At 51.4% G+C, this 25,310-nt stretch overlaps 2 protein-coding genes across 5 annotated transcripts in view; one reads left to right on the top strand and one right to left on the bottom strand.

Annotated features, from left to right (window-relative positions):
* PAPPA2 (pappalysin 2) overlaps positions 1-16,397 on the top strand; it is a 75,647-nt gene extending 59,250 nt beyond the window's left edge. For both annotated transcript variants that reach the window (XM_040704898.2, XM_040704897.2), the window contains exons 20-22: positions 1,376-1,447; positions 12,225-12,323; positions 14,142-16,397. In XM_040704898.2, the coding sequence (XP_040560832.1) occupies positions 1,376-1,447; positions 12,225-12,323; positions 14,142-14,216 (246 nt within the window). In that variant the 3' untranslated portion in view covers positions 14,217-16,397. The remainder of the gene's footprint in view (positions 1-1,375; positions 1,448-12,224; positions 12,324-14,141) is intronic.
* Positions 16,398-18,779: 2,382 nt separating this feature from the next.
* ASTN1 (astrotactin 1) overlaps positions 18,780-25,310 on the bottom strand; it is a 41,765-nt gene continuing 35,234 nt past the window's right edge. For all 3 annotated transcript variants that reach the window (XM_004943258.5, XM_040704895.2, XM_004943259.5), the window contains one exon: positions 18,780-22,175. In XM_004943258.5, the coding sequence (XP_004943315.2) occupies positions 21,941-22,175 (235 nt within the window). In that variant the 3' untranslated portion in view covers positions 18,780-21,940. The remainder of the gene's footprint in view (positions 22,176-25,310) is intronic.

Here is a 25,310-nt window from a genome sequence, read left to right as displayed (position 1 = left end):
GCTGTTTTTTATGCTCTCATTCATCACATCCCACAGCCAAGAAGGTCTGGGAACTCATTCAAGTCGAACAGCAACCGCATACAACACATCCAGTGGGGTTGGGATCCAAGCATCCTTTGGGGTGAGCAGGAATTGCTCTCTCCAGCCTCTCTGTCCCATCCCATCACAGCTGCCTTCCCTGCTCTGGCTGAAGACATTACCTCTGGAGCTTGCTCTTGGCAACCCATTGGGTTGGACTGAAGACTTGGAGCAAGAAGGAGCTGAAAAATACAGTAGAAACACAGGGGTGTGTCTGCTGCCACCTGCAAGGGTGCTACTACCACCCTGCCCTCTGACCACCAGTCACTACCCTGGAGTACATGGGAAGCAGATGGAGATGCCACCAGCCAGCCTGCAGCTCCCTCACCCCTCACATCACATACAAACCCAGGAGTAAAGCACCCTATGAAAGCAGATTGAGGCAGAGCTGCTCCATCCCATGCTGAGGGTGCTGGAGCCACGTTGGTGGAAGAAAGACGTGTCCATCCGTGTAACACCCGTTATGCAGGGCATCCTAGGACACTTTCACAGGCCAGCCATCGTTTTATGGGGCCTCAGATTTCAAAGCCTGCTTGAGCTTTACAAGGAGGAAATTGCCTGTGTGGTGGGGCTTTTCTTCCCCCATATAATCATGCGTGCTCCCAACAACCCCCTTCTGAATTATGGGGACGGAGCGTTCCAGTTAGATGAAACCGAGTCCTCCGCATCCAGTTCTCATGTCCAGTTGGCTGCAGCTGCTAACTTAAAACCTCATAAATACCTCTGCGGCGTGGGTGAGCATGAGGCTGGTGTATCCAGCCCCAGCCAAGTCCAGGGAGTTGAGTCCCCAGGTGTCTCCCTTGTGGACACAGCTCAAGGAGCTGTGCAGGGCGCATTGATGCTGGTGTCCAGGGACAGCTGACTGGGACATGAGGCTGGTGCAAGTGGGAAGCTGCTAAATGCAGCACGGTGTGTTGAGGTGAATAGAGGACTCCACCTGTGGTGGTCCTGGATGGCTACTTCCCAGCTTGGCTGCTGCCCACCATGTGTAGTGCTGCCAGCCAAACCCAGATCCTGGTGTTCCTTGCCATATCCCCTTTTCCTCTCCTGGGGGTGCATACATATACATACACATGCATCTATCTCTTTATCCAGGCTCTGCTTTGAGCAGTGTAGTCTGGTTTGTGGGTGAAACTTGCGTTCAGTGAGCTCCAAAGGGTTTCCTCTGGGCAGAAGTGCAGGAAGGTCCTAGGACTGATCCCAGTGTGGAGCTCCAAGAGACTCTGCACCTCTGGGAGCTTGCTTGTGTCCTCCCTCCACCATCTCCCTAACGGCTCTTTTCTTCTCTCCTCCCCAGCACATCGTATGCACGGGCAGGCTGCAATGGTACCCAGACCCCTCTGCCATCCACTGCATCCAGTCGTGTGAGGTAAGCTCCCCTTCCCAGCACGTGGGACAGCTCCAGCCCTGCTATGAAGCTGGGTAGCGCAGACATGGGGTCTTCATGACCAGATGAGGTCTGCGATGGGTTGGCATGGTGGAGGTCTGCGATGGGTTGGCACGGAAAAGGTCTGCTGGCACTTCAGTGTTTTGGCATTTACCTGGAGCACGCGGCCAGGGCAGTACTGGGGGTGAGCTGCAGCGTGCCGCGTGGCTGCAGAATGGGTCCAGGGCTTCATGCCGCATTTCCTTCCTTGCGCTCTTCTCGGCCAAGCCGGGAAGAAAATTCTAGCAAAAGGATTTCACTGGCAAGGGGTATCCCCAAAAAGCGCGTGCTGACTCCAAGCCTGAATACTTCCTTAACCAGAACTGCAGTTCTAGAGTAATACTGGTCCAGAAAAGCCCTGCGTGACTCACGCGTCCAACCAAAACAAGGAGGATTTCCAGCGTCGTGTGTGCAAAACAAACCGCTCCCCAAGAATCTGCAGACAAAGAATTCCTTGCAGAAATCGGTTAGCCACTCATTTGGTTTTGAATAATTACCCGGCAAGAGAAAATCATAGGCAGCCTGGAGTCGGTTCACAGAGGAAATGAAAAATAGGCAGTCTTTGTCGAGCACGATTTGTTATTATGATTGAGGGTAAAAAAAAATAAAAGGGGGGGTGGTGGGGCGAAGAGGGAATTTTGGAATGTTGTCTGCTGAAAATTTGGCATTTCTACCAAAAAGGAAAATGTAAATGAAGTCTACACACCAAAAATAGCTTTGGGTTTTGCTGATTTTTTTTTTTTTTAATGCACTCATTTCAATGCAAATGATCAGGTTTTGCTCGCTGGTTCTGCCTAGCTCAGCTCTTTGTCAGATGAAAGGTGGAAGAATGGGCAGCACGTGTGACCGTGTGTGACCGTGTGGCCTTGATGCTGCAGTGGACATGTCCCCAGGGAGGAAATGTGCTTGGCAGGATGTGCAGCAGTTATCTCCCAAACCTGGTGGCTTGTTGTGTCTCGCTCCTGTAATCTGTAAGGCAATAGGCTGCTGCATGCTAGAGAGGAGTTGGATGGTTGAGCACCAGAGCTCAATGTTGGATCCAGTGCCTTGGGAGCTCCATGTTTCTAAAGCTCAGCTCCAGGGCAGTATATTTGAAGCAGGAAGGTTTTGCAGCTCACCTTGGGTCTGCGTCTTCAGTGCAAAATCCCGTAAGGAATGAAGGAAAAATGCCAGCTTGTTTGTGTGCATGAGAGAAAGGCACTGGCTCTAAAATCCCAGCGTCTCATAGCAGCACTCCCTGTCTTCTCGTTAGCCACCTAAGCATGCTCATGGCCAACACACGCTCTTTCTATTCCTGGATGTTGTCATCCTCATTTACTCCCAGGGAGCGTTCCCAGACAAGAGTTGTAGCCTACAGCTATAACTTAAGCAAGCCAGAACGTTGCAGTGCCCTAAAAGCAGAAAGAGAGTCTACTCTCGTCATTACTATCATATACTTTTCTACACCTTTTCTGCTTTTAATTACTCTTCCAGTAGAAATGACCGAGCAGTACACACTATTCCAGCTGCAGTCTCACCAAAGCCCTGCACAAAGCCTATGTGTAAATCTCTTTTGATAAGACCCAGGAACGTATCTGTCATTTCTGCAGTTGCATCAGTCTGGCAGCTCAGAGAGACCTGAGGTCAGCAAGTACACCCAGATCTTTCTCTGCATCCTTTGTTTCCAACTGATGAGCTCCAAGCTAACAGCAGATGTTTTACTATCAGCACAAGAGCTTGCCCTTCAATTTTACACAAGTGAATGTCATCCTGTTTCTCTCCCTAGTCCTCAGGTCATTTCTTTGTCAGATATCCTGATCCTCCTCTGTGGAACAATGCCTTCCTCCTTGTTAGCAATGTCATCAGCCAGGCCTGTTTTTAAGGTCACAGTCACTCACTGCAATACTAATGAAGATTCATCCTTCAGGTTGTTTTCTTTGCCCTGATGCTTTCCTTTCAGAAACAGCTCACAACCGCCTCCTCCCTGGTCTCCTCCTCTCTTCTCATGTCTTTGATTACTCTTTTTGTTGGACTGATAAGCCAACCTTTTAATACATGTTTTATAGGAGACATTATATTGCCACAACTCTTCCCTGAAGGTATTGCTCAGAGGGCTGCTAGGCAGTGGGAAGATGAGGAGTGTTACCAGTCCACTTCTCTGACCAAAGGAAGTGTCCCAAACTTGGTTTCCATCTCATGTATGCTCTCTTGCACCCCCACCCCCTCACTCTCCTTCCTCTCCTGCCTGCATCTCCCTGGGTGATCTCGGAGGCCATTTCACTTGGGGCCAATTTCTTCTGGGCTCTGGAGATGCCAGAGAGTGAGAGTAGGGTATGGATGAAATACAGCCCGTAACCTGGCCTTGCTGTGTGACACCCCCCACTCATCCCCGTGTCTCCTTCATCTGCCTGCCCAAGGAATCTTCTGCTTTTGGAGCTCCTCCTGGGTTTGGCGTGGTTCAGCTCGACTTGCCAGCTGTGTGGGACGTCTTAGGCCCAGATTCCTCCCTATCTAACAGTAATACCTCACTGGAGGCACCTCCTTTTGGAGCCCAGCCTCTACTCTCCACGCTGTTCCAGTGGCCTCTCCAGGTCCCCTCAGGTCTGAGTCACCCCTTGGAGATGCTGTTGTCTCTTACTGAGTGCACTGGATGAGGAATTGCTTTCATCTGTCCGCCTCGTTCAGGAAACAGCCCTATTCAGGAGAAGAGCAGTGCTCCCAGCTGCTGGCACGGTCTCTCCCCACAGGGTCCTCTTCAGGATGGGGCACAGTGAGCAGCAGCCAAGCCCAGCTTTGACCAACCCAGCCCCACCTCGCCAACCTCCCGCTGGAAATTTCAAGTCACCGTGTAATGGCATCAATGAGATTCTCTCTCATCTCTCTCCTCCGCTGGCAGCAGACCAGCCCGCCTGCTCATCCCTCTCACTCCTCTCCCCACCTCCCTTCCCTTTCCATTAATCTGGCCGTCCATCTGCCTCCCCGTCTCTCGCTGCTCTGCGCCAAGTTCCCCATCCCCTCAGCACGGAGGCACGTAGTTCAAGGAGAGAGGGAGTGATGTGAACCCTTCCAGAAGCCCATCAGGAATACGAGTTAGCACTGAGACGCTTCGCCTCTCGAGGGCCAGCGGAACATCTCATCCTCTTCCATCAGTAGGAAAACAGATGGCAGCACTGGGGGGAGAAGGGAGGGGGTTTGGGGCTGGGGGGAAGAAGAGGAGGGAAACGGTTTGTCCCCATTGCTGTCCTGGTGCTGTGTGAGTCCATGCATGAGGGTGGCTAGTGCTCGCCACACCTGGGAAAGCAAAGCAGTCTCCAGCCCACTCTGCCCACCAGCTCTGCACTCTTCTTACTCCCACTGCAGGAGGAGAAAGCTGTGGTTCAGGTGGAAAAGCCCACCTCTTTTGTCACTGTCACATTCACAGGATGGAGTAACACCACCATCCTGAAGAGAAACGTAGGCTGCTCTTGCAGTGATCGAGCAGACACGGGCAAGCCCTTCTGCAACATTTCCACTTGCACAGGTAGCAAAGGGTTAACTGTAGCAGGTGTAGGCATCCTTTTTGCCTTTTTAGTGGGGAACACATGGGGTTCTGGTGCTGGCCTGAGCTCCCAGGCTCCGCCTGCACTGCCTAAGGCCGCCTGGCTGGGCTCTGAGCAGCCCCGCTGGGGGACAGCCAGGGACATCGGCACGAGGCCACCGCGGGTGACAGCAGCCCATGGCAGCAGGCTGTGGCTGGCGTGAGCTGCCGGGGATTTCGCAGGTCTTTCCCCCATGAGGACAAGGTCTCGCTGCCCTTGCGTGCGCTGCCGATCATGTTATCACGATCGTAAAATGCTAAGCTGTTCTCTCTTTTGTGGTTTTCCTGAGTAATTGCAGTGGAAATTATGAGTTAGGGATGGAGGCGTGTTTGTGGCTGCAGGCTGTTCTCGCCTCTCGTGACTCAACAGGTAGCCAGGACCCAATGGGTCCTCTACTCTTCTCAGTGCTGTGGACAAAACCCTCCCTTGGCACCTCCATGGCTCGTGTCCAGCATTTGGCAGCCGCAATTAACCCCTCCGACAGCGTGTGCAATAAAGACAGGGGGAAGTCTCACCTAAAATCAGGGTCCCACTGTAACTTAATGCAATGGGAGATAGAATGGGACCCTGAGCAAAATGAGGCCGCACAGCAGGTGCTGCCATACCACAGGGGCTCTCGTGTTACACTGTGCTCAGCACAGGGAATCAGGCAGAAGTATAACGCTGGGAGAGGCCTCTTCTGTTCTCCTGCCCCGTAGGGCAATGGGGTGCCCCTGCTGCTATGAAAAGCAGCCAGGTAACTCAGCACAGCCATTTAAATTCACTCTCTTCCTGGTGTTAATGCACGGGCACGGGCTGCCTGGGGAGGTGTTGGAATCACCATCCCTGGAGGTGTTCAAGAGCCATGGAGATATGGCACTGAGGGACATGGTCGGTGGGCATGGTGGGGGTGGGTTGACCATCAGACTTGGCAATCATAGAAGTCTACTCCAACCTTAATGATTCCATGGGAGCATTTTGTGACTCCTTTATCCAGTCTGCCCTCTTCCTGCGTCTGCCACTTGGCATTGAAAGTGTGGAGAGGATCCTTCTGCAAGGAGCAGGGTGACTGCTGTTCCTTCAGGTGTCCTACCAGAGCCTACAGGCCTATGTGCTCCAAGTGAGCATACACCTAATGAGTTGCCCAAGACTCTGGCACATTCCCATGTAGGACAGTGTGTGTCATGCCTCGTGGTGAAGCAATCCATGTGACTAAACTGCAGCTTGTGGTCAGTGTGGGCTCAGATGCAGCCCCTGGCCTGAAAGGGGAAAGCCCCGGGTGGCAGGCAGCTCTCTAGAGATGGAGCTGTCTAGATACCTGCTGGACATGTTTCCGTGCTACTTAGCTCTGGCTGTGTGCTGACCCAGCACAGATTGCTTCTTCTCCAGCACTCCCCTGAGGTGTGCTTTTCCTGCCCTGCACACAGGTGGAGTTCGACTGTAGAAAACAGGTTTTGCTAAGAGGCAAAGCAAATGGAAGGGCACCCAGAGTCCACACAGCAGCACCATGCTGGGGACAGGCTGCAGAGCCCCACGTCCTGCTTCCTTCTCTCAGACATTGCCATCGTGCAGCTGGGGATGCAGACAGGAGAGGAAAACCACTGAAGGCACCCGCTGAAATCAAAATCATTGAGTTGCATTTGACAATAAACAAACATCCCTCAGCACAGCCTGGCCAACTGCTCTTCCAACACGAATGTTCCCCTTCAGCTCCTTCATCCCTCGTACATTGTTTTTCTTTCTGTTTAAGATCTGTAACAAGAACTTGGCAGAAACCAGATACAAGTGGGTCAGGAGGCCCTTGTGGTTTTCAGGGCTTGTTTTCCATAACCCGTCCTATCCTGCAACATACTTTGCACGAAGGGCTTGGCAGGCGATGGCTCTGCCAGCAGTGGGCATGGTGCTGGGGGCAGGATGGCAGGCTTATGGCATGGGGAGCCCTGGGGACATCCCTTGAAGACCCTCGGACTTGCCAGGAGTGCTGTCTGCATGTGGCATCTCTCTGTACAGCCCCTTGCTTGTTCTTCCCTGCCTTTTGGTTATTCCTCCTTCTGTGTCTTCCGAGCAGTGAGATCAGGGTGTACAAGGAACAAGGCTAAGGGGACACCTAGAGACCTGAGAAGATGTGACTACTAATGAGTGGCTTGGGGACACCAGCAAACTTAGAAATAGCTGACACTTCTTCATTTCACTTCCAAGCCATCCTTGGGGCATGTGGCTCCGAGGGAGGATAATAGCAACAATTTCTTCTCAGGAGGAGTGGTGCTGCAGTGGCACAGCTGCCCAGGGAGGTGGTGGGGTCACCATCCCTGGAGGTGCTTGAGAACCATGGAGATGTGGCACTGAGGGACGTGGGCATGGTGGGAAGGGCTGGGTTGGACTTGGGGATTTAGAAGTCTTCTCCAAGCTTAGTGATTCTAAAAGGAGCACAGAAATGGCTCAGGGGACAGAAACCAGGTGACACAGAAATAGTGGACAAAACGCTGGGGCTGCAGGAATTTATTCCTCTTTCATCTTCTCCCAGACACTTGGTCTCAGGTCTCAGGTGCTTCTTGGCAGATTTCTTCAGCTTTCCTCCCTCGAGGTCTCTTCCCCTGGGCACAGCGGCTGGGCAGCACTCACTCGCTGTTCAGAGTGGCTCAGGGCAGCGAGGCATCCCCAAAATCTTCTTGATCAGGTGCCAGCCCTGTTCCCTCTCTGTCCCTCTCTGTGTTTTTCAGAGCTGATTTCCTCCTTGCATGCCAGAGAGCCTCAGGAAGGAGAGAGGGAGAGTCAGCATGCACGGGGTGTCGGGGAGGGGGGAGAAAAAATAATGAAATAAAAGGCACGCTGCAATAGAGAGAGGGCCAAGAAAAATATTCAATCCAAACAATGAACATTGTCATTTCCTCCCACAGTCTGCATTCCCCGTCAACTTCCCTGGGCAAGCCGGGGGAGCCAAGAATTGCCGGGCTCCTTGCCCCACCAGCGGCAGCGTGTGCAAGGAAGGGGATGCATCCTGGGGACACTGTGCTGTAGCATCCTTCTAACTGTGGCTGTGGCTGGAGGGATGGAGAGCAGCCTGCTTTTTCTATAGGGGAACCGTGCTTTGGGCTGGTGCTGAAGGGATGGGACAAGGACTTTTCCATGAGGGGTTTTCCAGGGACACAAGTGAAGATCATGGGGTGGTGGATGCATGGAGGGTTGAGTAAACCTGGCTTTTAACAAGGTTTTGGGCACTCTTCATGTCCTCCTGGAGACTTCCTGGAATAGCAGAGCTTTCCTGGGGCTGTAGTGGCATGGCAAAGAAGGAAAGGCATGGAGGTGACCCCTGTTTCCAGCCCCAGGACAGCTCAATGTCCTGTGGCCATCAGCCCAGCTTTGGGCTGACACTTATCTACCACCAACTGGCTTCTACCTGTGCGAGGTGAGAGCCACTGCTTTCTTGTGTCTGGCACCGAGCACATGCTGGTGCTCCTGGAAAACCATGTGAAAAGCAAGTAGAGGCATGTCCCTGCAGAGGTTATCACCCAGCTACGACCCTGACCCCGCTTCCTTTACTGCACCAGCTCCCTTTGATCTCCAGTCTTCCCATGGAGCTTGGCAGTGACATCTCCAGGGCTGGTCTCTGCCTGTTGCCCGTACCAGAAAGGCGCTCCCCTGCTCTTCTGGGGCTGCTGTGAGAGCTACATCTGAGAAGAACAAAGGCACCTGCAGGGTAAAACATGGCCATCCCAGAATGCAAAGGGTCTGAAGTCCATCAAAGCCCAAAATAGTGTTGCCCAAAGGAAAGGACACAGAGACAGCAAGAGGTTTGCTGACATGGAAGAGAAGCAAAAGAGCAACCTACGTACCCTCCTTGCACGGAATCAGCGTGGCTGCAAAGCGCAGGACCTGCACAGCATCCTAGAGGCTGGGAGGAAACGTTTTGCTTATGGAGGCTGAATTCTGAAATTAGGATCTGGGCTTTCTCTAGCTATAGGCAGATGGAAATCGCAAGCATTTTCCACAGCAGCACAGAAGAGCTGTTCAGTACATAATTGGCCAGGTGCACGCTGCACTTTTTTCTTTTTTCCACCTTTTTCTGAAGCATGTGGAATGGGTCATTGCCAATAGGAAGGTAGTGGGCCTTCAGGTCTGCTCAACCAGAGCAGAGCCTGCATTTCTGAGAAGTGCTGTTCACCAAGTGCCCGTGACGCAGCACCAAAATATGTGCAATACTGATGGCATCTGTGGTTTATCCGTTCTGCTTCGCTGCCTCCTCCAAACCCAGCCTCTCTGGCTGCCTCGCTCACCACTGTTCCTGTCACACCCTTCCAAGCTCTTTCACAGTGAATCAACCTACATATAAGATTGAAGAAAAGCATCTGGACCGCATCCACCTAGCTGATGACTTTGGGACAAGAACAAAGGAGGTGGCCCCATGCTCCCATATTGTCCGGTCTGGTTCATCTGCCGGGACAGAGCCAGCAGCCTCTTCTCCTACTCTGAGGGCTCTACAGGAGTGAAAGAAAATGCTGTGAGCAAAACACTGAGTGCATAGTTACTATTTTTATTAGGGCAGTGCATTGCCTGGCCTTGTGGTGCCAGGTGCCATTCTCCACGTGCTTACACATGCCCTGGCGATGTTCCTGCCAAGACTCAAGATGGATGACAAAGCCCAGCTCTTGGTGTCATGCAGCCTGGCCCTGCAGCTCCCCATCATGTCCTAACTCACTTCCAACTCCTTCTGGAGCCCTTGGCACAGCCCAGCCTCCCTTCGCCCCATGCTGGTGTTGTTTCCTGAAGAGCCACACAGTTCAAATATGGGCCGGGTGCATCTATAGGTGGTTTTCTCTCTCAAATCACCTGCTCATACTTGATTGCACTGTCTGTGTCCTCCCCTACACTCTTGCAAGACCATGATGAGACTAACGCAAGCACGGACCAAGGGAAGCCAAGGGCAACACCACCGTTTGCTCTTTCTGCTTGCAAAAACTGGAGCCGGCTGGAGGCTCTTTGGCAAAGCAGCAGGATTCATGGCATCTCCCTCAGAGATCCAGTGAGAGCTGCAGCATCTCCTCATCAGCCAAGCTCTGGTTGCTCTCCTTGATCTGCTGCTGCCCTGTAAGCAATGAGGCTGAACCTGTCCTGGTGCTGCAAGGAATGGGGCCAGTGTCCCCAACCCATACTCCTGGCTCTCAGGAGTCTCTAGTCCAGTTAGTCATTTCTTATTTTCCCCTCATACGTTTTTCCAATGTAATTTGGAGCATGAGCTGTTAAGTTTCCCCAACATGTGTTGCCATAGGAGCCTATATTTGTTTGGGGTGGGGTACGGGCTCTGGCGGATCGAGGAAAGGGGGCAATTAGCCCTAATAGTTATAGAGAGAAAGTGAGAGCGTCTCTTTGCCCATCCTGTTCCTGCCTCTGTCCTCCCCCACCTTGCACACAAAGCACGATCTGGAAATCGTTTCAGACCTGCGCAGCTGGGACCAGCAATCCTCCGCGGTAATTAGATGGAAACTACAGAAGCAGCGGGTGTTGTTTTGCCAGTGAGTCATGAAACATGGAGTGAAGCTCAAGGAAAAACTCCACCATGAAAGAAAATCACGCCCAGAGTGTGTCCCCACCAGCGGCCAGTCCTCTGCCTGCATCCTGCACCTGCCAGCCCTGGCCCACCAGAGACTTCTGCTCGCCATTCTTTCAGAGCCATTGGGGATCTTCATTGGAAGAGGAGTGTTTACCCATTTGTATTGGTGAAAACGCACCCTGAAGTCCTCTGATTTATCACTTCGGACCACTAGACCACTGAAATGGGCTGACTGCTTTCCTGAGTGAAGGGATGGCCAGGTTTCTACCAGGAGCCCCTTCTGATGACAGCAGGATGGCCACAGTTGTTCAGCCAGTAGCTGCCAGTGCAGAGCAGGAGAAATGTTTCATTGCTAATCACCCAGATATCGAATGGCCTCTCCATTCCGTTAGCACATCCCATTGCTGCTTGGTGGTGCTGATGTGGATCTGTGCTAAATAAACTTCGGCTATGGCTCCTGATAGCTCTTTGCAAGCACTCCCCATGCACGCTGCTGGGTTGCACCAGTAGTGCAGCGTTGTTTCTCAGGCCCAGCTGGCTGCTGCTCAGCCCGTTACTTGTTTCTCTTCTCTAATCAGATGAGTCATGTAGCTAGACAAAAAAAAAAAAACCTAAGTGGATTTCTGAATGGCTGTTTGTGCTGTTTAATGTTTCTGGTCAGAAAGCTATTCTGCTGGAATAGCTTGCTGCTTCCACAGTACAGATGAAAGTAAGGAAGGCTTGTTAATGTTGGGGCATTAATTTGGGCTATGCAAATACAGGCTCTGCACATCCCCAGCAGATGGGGTTCCATGGGGAACCCCATGGTGACTCACAGCAGAGCAGCAAAGGGCACTGGGCTATGCCACTCAGTGAAAGTCCCCCACTACTCAACCATATTGGGCCACGAAGCAGAGAAATGAAAATGAAGATGGCCAAGTCCGAAGCTAGAAGGTGGCCATGTTGCCAATATTTCTCATTATCAGTAGGGTTAATGCTGTCTCTACTCAAGCCAGAGTTGGATTTTGACTGCGGGGGGTAAGTGCTTGGAGATCTCTTTTTCCCATCTGACCACTGGATAAGTAGGCTTGTAGTCCAGCCTGGCAAAGTTTGGTGGAGCTATGTGCTGTAGAGAGGGCTAGAGCTGCCTCTAGAGTCTAGAGTGCTGTAGGGACATGTCCTCTGATGTCAGAGTCAGACCAAGAACCTTCTGGAAAAGGCTTAGTCCTTGCAACCAGTGCTTTTCAATTCTTGGCTTGGCTTGGGCACAAGAACTTCTGGGACATTCCTGACCTTGGACTCCCTAATCCAAGGAAGATAAAGCATCTGCCTTCCTGAAATCGACCCTCTAGCAGGATGCTCTACTGATCCTCACGACCACCTCTCTGCTCTTAGCTGCCCAAGCCAAGTCACCAAGCTCAACTTCAGAGCCAAGCTCATCAGAAGGAGGGTTTATGGTAGGAAGGGTGGTGATGGAGAGAAGAGCTGGGCCAGCCTCTTACAGAGCCCTTCCAAGGCTGTGAACATGCACAGCTGCATTGCAGTGCCATTGCATGAGAGCAGTGCACAGTGGGCTTGATGAGGACATGGGATCTCTGTTCTTGGGGGGAACTGTGCACCTCTGAATAACCCTTTCAGCAACAACTTGTTTCTCTAGCCCTTCCTAGCAGATGGCTGGTGTGACACCATCAACAACCGGGCATACTGCCAGTATGACGGAGGTGACTGCTGCTCCTCCACGCTGTCCTCCAGGAAGGTAAGTGAGCATTCTCCGCAGCATGGGCATTTTGGATTAAGTGGTCACCATTAGCTGTGCTTTGCTGGCTGTGGAACCAGGCCTGCAACGCAATTCTCCCATCAACAAACCCACGATTTTAAACCAAAACCAGCTGAAGCTGATAGACATCATTCCACTGATTACAGTGAGGTTTGGACCCACGCCAGTGAGACCGAGAGCTCAACCCAGCTCCTGCTGAGGCTCACAGGATTCCCTCTCAATTTGGGAAATAAGTCCCAAATACATGCTTTCCATAGGATGTAGCGCTAGTCATGGTGAGTCAGATGTCACCTTGCTGTAAAATTGAGTGATCTCAAGGGAATGTGGCATTTTGGCATGGTCCATTGGCATCTGCTATGAGTTGCCTTTCCCAGTTCTCCTTGGGAAAGGGAAAAAAAAAAAAAAAAAAAGGAGAAATAGCATATAGGGAGAAACTTGGCATTAGGGTTGTGCAGACCCTCTTTTGTCTCCCACCACAACCACCCCTCCCACCTAACTTGCTACCCAACACTCACAGCCCATCCTTCCTAAACATATCCAGCAGCAAAACAAACCATAGGGCATGAGAGAATTTCTCAGTGCAAAAATATGTGAATTTGGATCTTCTCATCTTTGTTGTGGAGCTTGAATCATTTTTCCTTTCATCACACGCACACACAGAGTAAGGTAAAAATGAAATCCTGGGAAGATCCAGTTGAGATAGGAGAGAAGAGGCTTTACAGCCAGGTGATGAGTGAAACCTCCACACTGATAGCACATCTCAGAGCAGGGCATGGCTCTCGTAGTTTGAGGCATCTGGATCTCTGGCCAAAATAAAGGACAGGCAGTCCCGAGGAGACACAGCCCAATACGTGTGCCCCACAGGCAGCTCTCCAGCAGCACGAGCCTCTTGTGTTTCTCTGTTAAGGACAGAGTACACCAAATTCTCCAGCTTCTCACTGGCTGTCAAAAATCAGATATGCTCCCACAGTAAGAAAAACTCCAGGCTCTGAGCCTGGTTTGCATAAAGCCTCCGTAGGAACTGGTTATCTCAACTCCCATGGCCTGCTGCTGGGCATCTGTTGACCAGGAGCCAGATATTCTGCTGGTGCCCTGCCACCCTGCTCTGTTGTCATCAGCTGAGGTGACATAAGTTTGCTTGGCTGGATACAGTTGATGTAGTGCAATAAGTCTCTCTCATGCATGTGGATGACCATAGATGGACCCACTAGAAGACCATTCCTGCCCACGCTGCATCCAGCCTGCCTGGGTTTTCTTTATCTGTCACATACAAGAACTGTAGGCATATAACTTGGTTCCTACACCAGGTAATGTGGAGGTTGCTGTAGGCAGGAGGTGCTGAGTTCTTCCAAGAGGTGGAGAGGACAAGGCTGTGCTATGGCTGAGCCTGGAGAGCCGGGAACAGCTGGAATGACAGGACCATGGGCTCAGACATAGACAAGAGGGTCAAAGTAAAACTGAAATCTAGACGTGTGTCCCAATCCAAATGGCTAATGCCCATCGGGCATTTCCCCCTAATGTTTGGGGCACAAGACTCAAGCTCACCACTGATGGCAAAATTGGAAATGCAAGTTGCTGAGGAGGAAAACACAAAGAACAAAGCTCAGCCATGGGGCACAGCTTGGGATACCCCATAGCAGAGCTGTTTCTCAGTGATGGTGAAGCCTGGTGGTCTCCTCTACACCGCCTTCAGCCGAAAGTCTGCCCATGCCAAGGCAAAGAAAGATTATGGTGGTGGGCAAGGGATCTCAGAGCGGAGGGCTGATCTGGGCTAACATCTCCTTTGTGTCATTGCAGGTGATCCCATTTGCTGCTGACTGTGACCAGGACGAGTGTACGTGCCGCGACCCGGCGGCTGAGGAGAACCAGTAGTGGTGGCATGGAGGGCCTCTATCAGTCAGGCGAGTGCCGGAGGAGCGAAGGGACACCAAAGGAGGCGGCAGGGTGCCGGGGCAGGAGGCACAAGGATGAGCCAGACAGGAGGATGGCAGTGGAGGCCGCCGAGTAGGTGGTGGCTGTAGAAGAGGAGGCCAGGTGGTCCCATCCCCATCCCCATAGGCTCCTGCCGGAGGCTTCGGGCCCAGCCCAAGGGGCTCCGCGCGGGGTCCGGCACCGGGAGCCTGGACGCAGCTGCAGACATGTGTCCTGGTGCAGCGTTTTTGCTCTGGATTTTGTCACTATTCACTCCCCTCCCTCTGCTGTACAGGCTTCTTTTAGCAAGGTCGAGGTAGTTGTGATCTCTGCAAATATTTAAACTTAATTATATATATATATATACATATATATATATAATATATATAAGATATTATATATTATATTTTCTTTGCTCTTGATGAAGCTGAGAAAGGATACCCTTTGTCACACACCCATGCTGCTGTGAAGTACAAACCATTGGGAAAAGTGCAGGTCAGGGCAGGAAGAGCAGGGAATTTCCCCTCGTTTGCGGAGCAGGAGCTGGAAGAATGACAGAGAGAGAAGCCAAACGTCCCAGCCAAGCTAGGAGGGAGTTCCTGGTGGATGGTGTGGAGGCCAGGACCTCGAGGTACTCTCAGTATCTGCTGATGGCAAGTTTTGCCCTTGGGATTCACTGGAGCTTTGCCTTGCTCTGGTCCTGGAGCAGGATTTTGAGGTTGAAAAGGAATGTTGTGCCCTAGACTTACCTTGGCTGTTGAGACCCAGATAGATGAGGGATGTGATGGGCAAGCCAGAATAACTGTGATGCTCTACAATGAAGAGGCTGAAGGGGTCCTCCTTTTCTTTCCTCACGTCTCCAAAATGTGAGCTTCAACAGTACAGTCAGCAGATCTTGGAGGAGACCAGGCCCTGTAGCACAGGGAGAGGCAGAACCCCAGTGACCCATCAGGACACTTTGAGCACCATCTCCCACTGAGCTTTTCCTTATCGCCGTGTCTGTGGCCTGTTGCACTGCATGCCCAGTACAGCCTTTCTTGGGTCTCTTCCTCCTGTAGATACCGAGTTAAAACCTTCAAATTTGCTCCTAGCCTCGAAAGCGCCCAGCAAGAAACCTTGGCTGATTCCACAGGCTTGGGGTCTGGACACAGCCCCATAGAGACAGAGGGTAGGGAAGGTGCTGGCTCAGCCGGGACTGTCACTGCTGGTTTTATGCTACAAAGAGAAAAGGGATGGAAAGAGAAAAGCAGAGAACGGGCCATGGAGCAGGAGCACGGAAACCCATCCGTATCCAGGAGCTCTGCATCCCCAGACTGTGGCTGGGAGCCCCACATCTGCCCCGCTACATCCCCAGAGCACGGGCTGAGCCGGTGGAGCCGGGCTCTGAGCCAGGGTTTGTCTGGCACCAAGCGATGGAGAGAGGGTGACACGGTGTGGAGAGACCGGGGATTGTCAAGGCATCTTTTGGCTTTTTGCTAGCATCCTCCCCGCAGCCCACGTTGTCAGGAATCTCCAGGAGTTAGGTTTGGCTGGAGGACAGGAGCGGGGGGCAGAGACACCTGGACATCCCAGCAGTCCCAGGCAGGAGATGCCGCGTCCTCCTCTGAGCCTTTTCCCTATCCCTCACCCCACGGGCAGCCTCCTCCTGCCTTGGTGTCCCAGCCTGCTCCATCACAGACATAGCAGGACTGAGGGACACCCTGGGGACCTGCTGGCCATGGGGCCGTGGTAGCCACACATACATGGGGTGCAGGTGACACACGGAGGGAGATGGGAGAGTTTCAAGCCCTGGTATCTTGCCACCTGCTCAATGTCAGCACTACAGTGTGTTTAGATGCCAACATTTGACTTTTTTTTTTTTTTTTTCATTAAAACCATTGTCTTGGGCATGATCCATCCCTGATCACCATGGGCATAAAGGCTGGTGTGCAAGGTGCTGGCTTGGCTGGGGAAGATTTGTGCTTCTCATGAATGGATAGCTTCTACGTACCAAAATATTGTTCTTCTATAGCAACACTGAGTGGTTTGTGTCCCCTTTAGGGTTTTATTCACAATGGAGGCTGCTGCTATTTTTATTTTTTTGTATTTGATAATTATTTTTTATAAAAATCTATGAAAAATAAATAATCTTCTCATCCTTCACCTCTCCTGCTGCCTTGCTTCAACTGAAGTTGGTCTGGGCTGGGAGGGGAAGACGGTTGGGCACTGGAACACTTGGGGAAGCAATCTAAGTACCCTCTCCCTTCCCTTCCTTTCCCTTCCCTTCCTTTCCCTTCCCTTCCCTTCCCTTCCCTTCCCTTCCCTTCCCTTCCCTTCCCTTCCCTTCCCTTCCCTTCCCTTCCCTTCCCTTCCCTTCCCTTCCCTTCCCTTCCCTTCCCTTCCCTTCCCTTCCCTTCCCTTCCCTTCCCTTCCCTTCCCTTTCTCTTCCTTCCCTCTCTTTCTCCCTTCCTCCCTTCCCTCCCTCTTCCCTTCCTTTCTTTTCTCTCTTCCTTCTTTCCTTCCTCCCATCCCTCCCTCCTTTTTCCCCCCTCCCTCCCTTCTTCACTCCTTCCCTCCCTTCTTTCCTTTCTACCAGATATTCCTTGTATATGTGCACAAAAAAGCCCTGCATGAAGTAAATAACCTCACTGCGGTGCCCAGATGCAAGGACACAGGGACCAAAATGAACTGATGCCGCAGTACCAGATGATCCCTGTCGCATGGATGACCCCAAATCCCACAGACACCCCATGTCCCCAATGCAGAGGACACCAGTTGGTGGCCCATGTCCCCTTCTCTGCATCCTGGCTCCTAGCACTCATCTGCCCTGGCACACTGTACAGAACCCCGGCTCCACCTGGCAGGATTTGAGCAGCCCAAATCTGTGCTGGGAGCTGTTTGTCTTTCCTCTGCCATGCCTGCCTTGCAGACGGCGGAGAAGGTGAGTCATGGCTGAGCGAGTGAAAAGGTCGGGAAGGACTGGAAAACACAGGCGGCGGTGGGTTGGGGGCTGATGGATGCTGTGGGGCAGCACCTGGGCTACAGAAAGCAAAAATCCCAAATTTCCACCTGCAGGGCTGGCCTGAACGGGTCACAAGCCCCATCCCCAAAGTGGGGCAAAAGGAGGAGAAAATGGAAGGAAAAGCCCCTAGCCCAGTCCCTCCTCCATTGGCTCCTGATGACACATGAAGGCCTCTCTATCTGCAGATCATGGATTCCCATGGATCAGATTTACTCCTACAGAGAACAGGGCATTAAGAGGCTCTGCAGGAGCAAGGCTGGGCTCTGCTTACCCCTTCTCCAGGCCCTAAAGCTGCTGTTTAGCTCCAGCTGGTGGCACATCCCTTACAGCCCACTTTGCCATTTTTTGGAATGAATTTACCCCCTTGCTTTCAAACCAGATGACCCTCAAGGAGACTGCATTTCCAAACCAAGCCATTCCATGATTCTATGGTTGAACGGTTCATAGAATGATAGAATGGCTTAGGTTGGAGGGGACCTTAAAGATCTCCTAGTTCCAGCCCCACTGCCACGGACAGGGTTGCCAACTGCTAGCTGGGATTTTCTTTCAAGGTGTGATGAAGCAGCCACATTGGACTGCTTATGCTTGTAACCACACACCCTGGAAACACATGGCCCCTCTGCTCTTCCTCTGCCTCAACACCATCCTCCTTCTCCTCCTCTTCCACAGGTTATAGTGCAGTGGCTGCCACAGCACTTAGCTGTGTGGAAAATAACAGGAGGAAAGCATTGGGTGTATTTTTAACTTATTTTCCTGCAATTTAGCAGTGGGAAGAGAGAAAAAAATTAAGCTGTTCCATGATACTTAATGAAGTCTGCTTTCCGATGGATTTGTGCTCTATAGCCCTTTAATTCCCCCTCTCCCTCCCATACCCTCATAGGCATCCTGACTCTCACATGTGGCAAACCCAGGGTCACCCACCTGTCTGGCAGAGCTGGTGGGAAAATACTCGTCTTGGTGAAGGGGCCAACTATGGGCCCTTCTGTAGTTGTCACGAGCAGTGGAAACAAAATCACACTATATGAGACTACTGAGGCATCCTTATCACCTGCTATATCTGCTCAGGCACTGATGTTCAAATCACTTGCAGGCAGTCGGTGTTCTTTATGCTGCTGGACCTGTGTCAGAAGTCTGCCAAATGGAGCCCAAAGTTCCCAGGGGTGGTTGGCCACCAGACAGCACCATCCATTCACATTACAGCTGAATAAAAACAGGTTAATTGGAGACTCTGCTCCCCAATTCCCAGCGTTCATGGAGGTTTCCAAAGCAAGGACTGAGAGCCCCTGAGTGAAGGCACGTCATCCTTCCCAAAACCCAAATGCCCGCAGGCATCTGTGCCACCCCATGGCCATAGAGCAGGTAGGCATGGTGTGGAACGTGACTCCAGCCGTGTTTTGGGACTTGGCTACCCAGAGGAGACAGCTAAACTTGGAGGAAGAGGCACCAAGTTCAAAGGCTGTAGGCTTCCATTCACCACCAACAGATTACATCAGCAGGACCAAAGCTATAAACAAACACCCCGGTTTGCCAGAGCCACGGATTACTAACAGCTCCGTTTAATAGTTGAATTATCACCTGGAGTTTTACATAGTGCTACAGTGATTTTTGTAGTTGTTTTCATTTAAAACCTTTTTTAAGTAATCCATAAGGGTTTCGAGTTTCTTGCCCCGTGGCTATCCCACCCTAAAGCACCCTACTTTCAATCTACAGTAGTAAAACGTCACATTAGAGTTTTAATATAACATCAAGGAACATGAATCGTAGCCATCTTCTGAAATAAAAGGACCAAACCATCTTCATATGTTAAATAACGGCACGACAAGTAAAAGGTAGTAAGGCTAGTATGGGGGAACGGGCATAGCAGAGAAAAGAAAACAGCCCAGAGGTTCTTCTCAGGTGAATGATCACTCGTTAACTCAGAAATTAATCAAGGAGAGAGAGCAGAGGAGCGAGGGAGAATGGGAAAGGGACAAAAACCATCCTCTCCAGCTTTCGTCTGGTCAGCAACACAGAAAGAGGCAGAGGTCCAGCAGAGGAAATACTGCGCAGAGCCATCGGTAGGACCTTCTGGCAGATGGGGCAGGACATCAGCTCTGCAGGTATGGCACACCTGGGGCTCTCCCCACACATCTCCCCAAGGATGGGTCTGCGGCGATGGGGTGAACGCACCCCTCTTGGCCTGAGACACAGCGTCACGTAGCTGGTGTTTGAGTTGGGCTCTTGTGTTAACTCAGGGATTTTGACAAGAGAATGCAAATTCAGACAAATTTCTAAGCTGCTGAGACAGAGTGAGAAACTGAGAAGAAAGCCTCCTTTAAGCCAGGGTTATTGTGGAAACGGGCAACGCACAGACAGGCAGCCAATGCTGTGATAGTCAGCCCCATGGAGCAAAACCCACCCCTGCGTGGGTCGGTGGCCAGAGCAGCATGGGTCAACCTGGGAAGAGCCCAGCCCAGAGGTGTGATGGTTCTGCAGAGTGACCATACAAGGGCTTTGAAGTAGGGGAATGGGAGCACAGTGGAAACATCCACAGCACCCCATCATCAATTTTAGGTGAAGAAGCCCATGAGAAAGGTGCAAGCACTCAGGGTCTTCCTGGCAGCATCCCTGCGCTGTTCTCATCTCAACTGCTGAACTTCACCAGCAATGAAAGACAGGACACCGCTACCAAGAGGAAACCCATCTGTGTTCCATATAAAAGCCATGTAAGCAGTATTATTTGGCCAGCCACCAAGTTGTGTTCAGGCCAGAGCAGCCCTGGCCCAAACTTTGCTCCAAGGCGCTGGGTGCTGTGCCCTTTGCCCATCCCTGGCCAGCTGCCTGGCTGAAGTTAAAGGATGACTTGGTGTCAGCTGGAAGCAGCAAAAAGACCAACCCAAAGCATCCTGGTCAGGATTCCAGGTGGCTGGAAGGAAACGGGACACCTGCCCAAGTGCATGTAGAGACAGTCTTGTTTTGAGCACCAAGCCTCTGGCATCATCTGTCACACCCAAACATAAGGAGACACGTGGGAGAGGAGGCCAAAAGGTCCCGGTTGACTTCCTCCTTGCAAAAAGCAGGTGTTGGCTCACTAAGCCCTGCTAGATGAATTCATCACAGGTCTCACAGGTGCCCAGGTAATACTGACTGCTGGTGGCTGCTCACAGCAACTCTCAGGTGCTGCCCTGAATGAGAGGTCTGTAAGTGGGAAGGGAGAGATGGAGCAGCATGGTCCTGCAGAAGGATGCTCCTGTGCTGTCTGGCTGGATGCTGTGCAAGCACCAGAGGGCAGTGCTGGTGGCTCCCATCCAGCACCACACAAATACTCCAGCTGCATCCTGGGCAGGTAGCAGTAGGAAGGAGATGGGAAATGGAAACAGACAGGCTGAAGATTGCTCCTGCCAAGACTGAAAAATGGAAAGGAAACTTCACTCTGAAGAGGCGTCATAAGAAAAAAGAAAAAAGAAAAAAAAAATACAGCAGGGTTCCTGTCTCATCCACATCAAAGGTGCACAGCCAGCAAATCCAGGGGTGCCTCCTCTGCAAAGCAGGCTGGGAGCTGAAACTAAAACGAAGCCTTGTGCTGCCTCCAACAGCAGCAGTGGTAGAAGGGTTCTGGAGAACAGTTTGCTCTGAGCAGAGCCCAGTGTCCCAGAACAACCCCAGTTCTCTGATTTTATAGGAAAAAAAAAAAAAAAAGAAGTCACTAGCGAGAGATGCAGATGTGAGCCTGAATGTGGGAAAGCAACATCCCCTGAAGAAAGAGCACAGAGGACAGGCAGCCCTGTAGGATGGGTACGCTATGTCCCACTCCTCTCACCGTGCACACTTTGGGCTGCTCCATGGCTCAGAAGCAGCTGATGCAGAAAACAGCCTTGTTCGTGCCAACTGGATGCTGCTATCTTGGCTGGGGTTCTCCTAAACTCTACTTTGTCATTGCTTCTAAGTCTTTACTATGGTGGATTTGAGAAATAATAAAACGAAAGGGATTTTTCAGTTGATTCCCTAAGAGTTTGATCCCACACACACAAAAAAAAATCATTATGTCCACATAGCTGCTGGCCCCCAGGCCAAGCTGCCTTTGCCCTTGAAGACTCACATCTTTGAGCAGATGTGGGCTTTGACCATGGCAGAAGAACCCTGAGGAGCTGGGTTCCACCATCACCACCTCCTTTCCTCTCCCCTGGGCTGGTAACACCAGGCCAGCCCTGCCCTGCAGTGGCACCAGAACCGCGTCAGGTCCCACCCTCATGCCTTACAATTAGAAAAAGAATCCCACAAAACCTCTAGGATGCCCAGCGACTGTTTTGCTCCATGATGACCATCAGCATCTCAACCTGACTTGCATCACCAGCTCTCCCTTCCCGTAGGTACCACCATGCTTCTCCTGTGACTGGGGCAGGGACATAGCATGGTGCAGAGGGCTGTGTCCTCCAGCCTGCCCTCCCTGTGCCATGCACCCACATCCACCAGCCGAGGAACCTCTTGGCAAAACAAACAAAAAGAACCAAGAAAACTGGGTCCCACAAGACTCCTACCTAGAAAGGCTGTTGGCCAAGTTGAAGAAGAAACTAATACTGAGTCAGTCCTGCACAGAGCAGCCATTTCATTCCCCAGTCCCAACTTTTGCCTCCAGAGATGCCCTCCCCCCTCCCAGTCCATATAAAACCCCCACAGCCACCCCGGGAGGGCCAGCGTGCGACCCTCAGTAGTCCTTGTCCCCATAGTCATTGTAGAGGACGCTCAGAGTCTGCTCTTCACACGTCTTCTTGAGGTCACGGCTGAGCTCTGACCAGTTGAGCCCGTAGGGCTTGATCTCGCTGTAGCGGCAGGCCAAGTACTTGAGGGACGAGCGCTGCAGGCTGATCTTGGGCTCCCGCAGGAGCCCGTTGCACCAGCTGCTCAGGTCTCCCAGCTGCGAGAGAATGAGGCCGGCTTTCCTGCAGCGAGGCGATGGGGTGGTGGGAAGGGCAGGAGAAGAGCAGGAACAGAGAAAAGTAAAGTGGTTAGGGATGACTGAGACTTTGCCCGCGTCTTGTTCTTCTTCTACTCTGCACTGTCCTCACGCAAGTTCAGGTTTGGTGAGGGTTTAATGCTCCTTGGGAAATGGTAGCATAGAGGTGGATGGCATCGATTAATCACGCAGCATCACCTCCATTGATGCAGCATGTCCAGAGAAGAGCAGCCGAGCTGTGAAAGATCTAGAGCACAAGTCTGATGGGGAACATGAACGGGATGGGGCAGTGTGGAGAAGAGGGGCTCAGGGCAGACCTCGTCGCTCTCTGTAACTGCCTGAAAGGAGGCTGTGATGAGGTGGGGGTCGGCCTCTGCTCCCAGGTAACAGTGATAGGGTAAGAGGTTCAGGTTGGGTAATAGGTAAAATTTGTCATAAAAAGTGGTGAGGCACTGGAATTGGCAGCTGGGGAGGTGGTGGGGTCACCGTGCCTGGAGGGGTTCAGGAAACACATAGAAATGACACTAAGGGACATGGTTTAGAACAATCACAAGCACAAGCTGATGGTTGGACTAGATGATCTTATCAGTCTTCTCAACCCTTAATGATTCTATGATATTGTACCCCAAATCACAGGGCAGAAAAGTGGGAGCAAACAGGCAGTGGGGAGAAATGCCGTAAGTCACAAGGCAAGACATGCCTGGCCACTACACATATCCTCCCCCTGCGTTGCACCTGGGAGCCATGCTGCTCACTTGTGGCTCAGTGCAGGGCATCTCCATGGAGATATAGGAATTAGATGGTCTCTGAGGTCCCTTCCAATCCAAGCCATTCTATAATCTCCAGGAGCATGGCACAGGCAACATGCTGGGACTATCACTTCCCTGCTGTTGAGTGGCTAAGAGGGGTGAGATGGAGAAGAAATGCACAGTACTGGGAACCAGCATGCTGAATGTGGAGAGTTAGGGGAAAAAAAAAAAAAGCATTCACAATTTCATGCTTGTTATCTGTATTAGTTTGGCTTGTGGGGATCTGTTATGAGCCCCACAAGATGCAGAATCATAAAACATAAGTACAATCAATGACACTCTTGATACATGACTTACAACGTTCATAATAATGGTTTAGGAAATGCGTCTCACAGGACAGCATGCAAGCTAGGAGGACTACATTGAGGCATACAACGTAGGTTCAATTCCAAAAAGCTCTGAAAGAGAAGGGGATGTGGTGGCACTTCCCTCCCCCTCCACTTTTTGGAATGCACATTTTGCATCTGCCAGTTGCAGAGAGCAAAACAAGCAGTAGCATTTGGTAAAGAGCCATCAGGCAACCCACGCTGTCTGTGCAGCCCAGCTAAAAAGCCAGGAGGCAATGTCAGGTGGTGGAGGGAGAGGGGAAGAATCCATCTGCAACAGAAGACAGACATGCAGCATCCTTGGGGCAACACAGCTTTGGGGTGGGCTTGTCCTGGTAATGAGAAGTGCTGAATGTCCAACCCCTTGTGTTAGAAGCAGTGGAGGAACACAGATGATCCTGGCCAAATATGAGCTAAACTGTTTTCTCTTCTTTTCATGGTTTTCCTCTAGAAACTGCACTTCTAACACTCTTATCGAGAACAACACTTTGTCCAGATAAAACACATTATGTTCATCTTAAAATTGTCTGGCACTTCCAGCAATCTCCAGGGAATCTGGCAAATGTGTAGGTAATGGATCTAAATAAAGTGTCTTGCAGGCAAGTATTACATGTGCCTGGAAACCCAGACAAAAATGGAAGCGACCCAAGGGCTGGGCTGGAGGGAGTTTTCCAGCCAGCTTTAAGGTCAGTTGGTGGGGTCAGGATAGAAGACACTCCATTGGTAGCTGTAACAGCATCCACACAGCACGGGGCAGGTCGCAGACATACAAATCATGATAGCAGGGTGAAAAAACCCTCTTTGTCACATTTTTGCTTGGATAAGCAAGAGATGCTTGCAGAGCATGCAGCTGTGTTGGTGCTGGCTTGACAGCTCAAGGGTACAATGTAGGGAACGGAGAAATACCTACAGCCACACCATACTTCCAGCCAGGGCAGAGCTGCTTGGAAGAAGATGATGACCCTCAAGGCTAGGCTGGATGGGCAGCCTGAACTGGTGGAGGGCAACCAGCCCACAGCAGGGGTTGGAGCTCCATGATCCTTAACATCTCTTTCAACCTAAGCCAGTCTATGACTGATTCTATGAGCCCAGGCCCAGCCAAAGCTAACACTGGCTTTCCTGTAGCTAAAACCCTCCAGAGGTCCAGCCCGAAGAAGGGATATGAGCATAGCATTCTCCAAGTAGGCAGAGCCAGAAGACGCCACGACAGCATGGAGGTGGAAGAACACTGCAGAGCCAATCTCATGGGTTCAGATCCATGGCTTCAAAGGAGCATCAGCAACATTCAGACAAGCACTCTCTGCTGGCTAAACAACATCATCTGCAAGTGATTTGTCCTGTCACCACCAATCTGGCTGCTTTGCCCTTGCAGACAATCAAACAGGAGGCCTGCTTTCCAAGATTTGTCATCACCAGATCTGACTGCAGCTGCCTAAACGTCTTTCCAAGCAGTGCGAGCTGCAAACAATTCATCAGCAACTCATGGCTTCCCATCCTGAGCATTTCCAGAGGGTGGAATTCACCCTCTGACATGTAGGTTCATGCAGCAAATGGTAATGTTTGGATAATCCAGTGGCATTTCTTGTCACCCCGTGCCAATGTCACTGCCACGTGGGTCTGGAGGGTGCAGCTTCCACCCCATGTTTTGGGGTTCATTCGTTTCCTCACTGTTGGCAATGCTTGTGGCTACATGACAAATCCAAATTCCCAAACTAAGGAATTTGATGCACTCATCACAAAAAAACCCACCACAAGAGACGTCATGGTGCATTCAAGTTGGGGATGGATTTCACATGTGGCAATGGGGATGGAGTTGCACCACCACAGCTGGGCTCAAAACAAAGGTGAGACATGAATCCAAGCCTACTGGTCCCACAGTGCTGTGGCAATGAGGAGCTGGTGGAAACCTCAGCAAAGCTGAACTAGGAGAGGTGCCTAGAAGACTTTGCATGCAAGAGAACAATCAGATATTTGCTGAATTTTTCT

Source organism: Gallus gallus, chromosome 8, assembly GCF_016699485.2.
Source record: "Gallus gallus isolate bGalGal1 chromosome 8, bGalGal1.mat.broiler.GRCg7b, whole genome shotgun sequence".
Taxonomy (NCBI): domain Eukaryota; kingdom Metazoa; phylum Chordata; class Aves; order Galliformes; family Phasianidae; genus Gallus; species Gallus gallus.
Note: the sequence above shows the minus strand (reverse complement) of the source record. Positions and strands in the feature narration are given on the sequence as shown.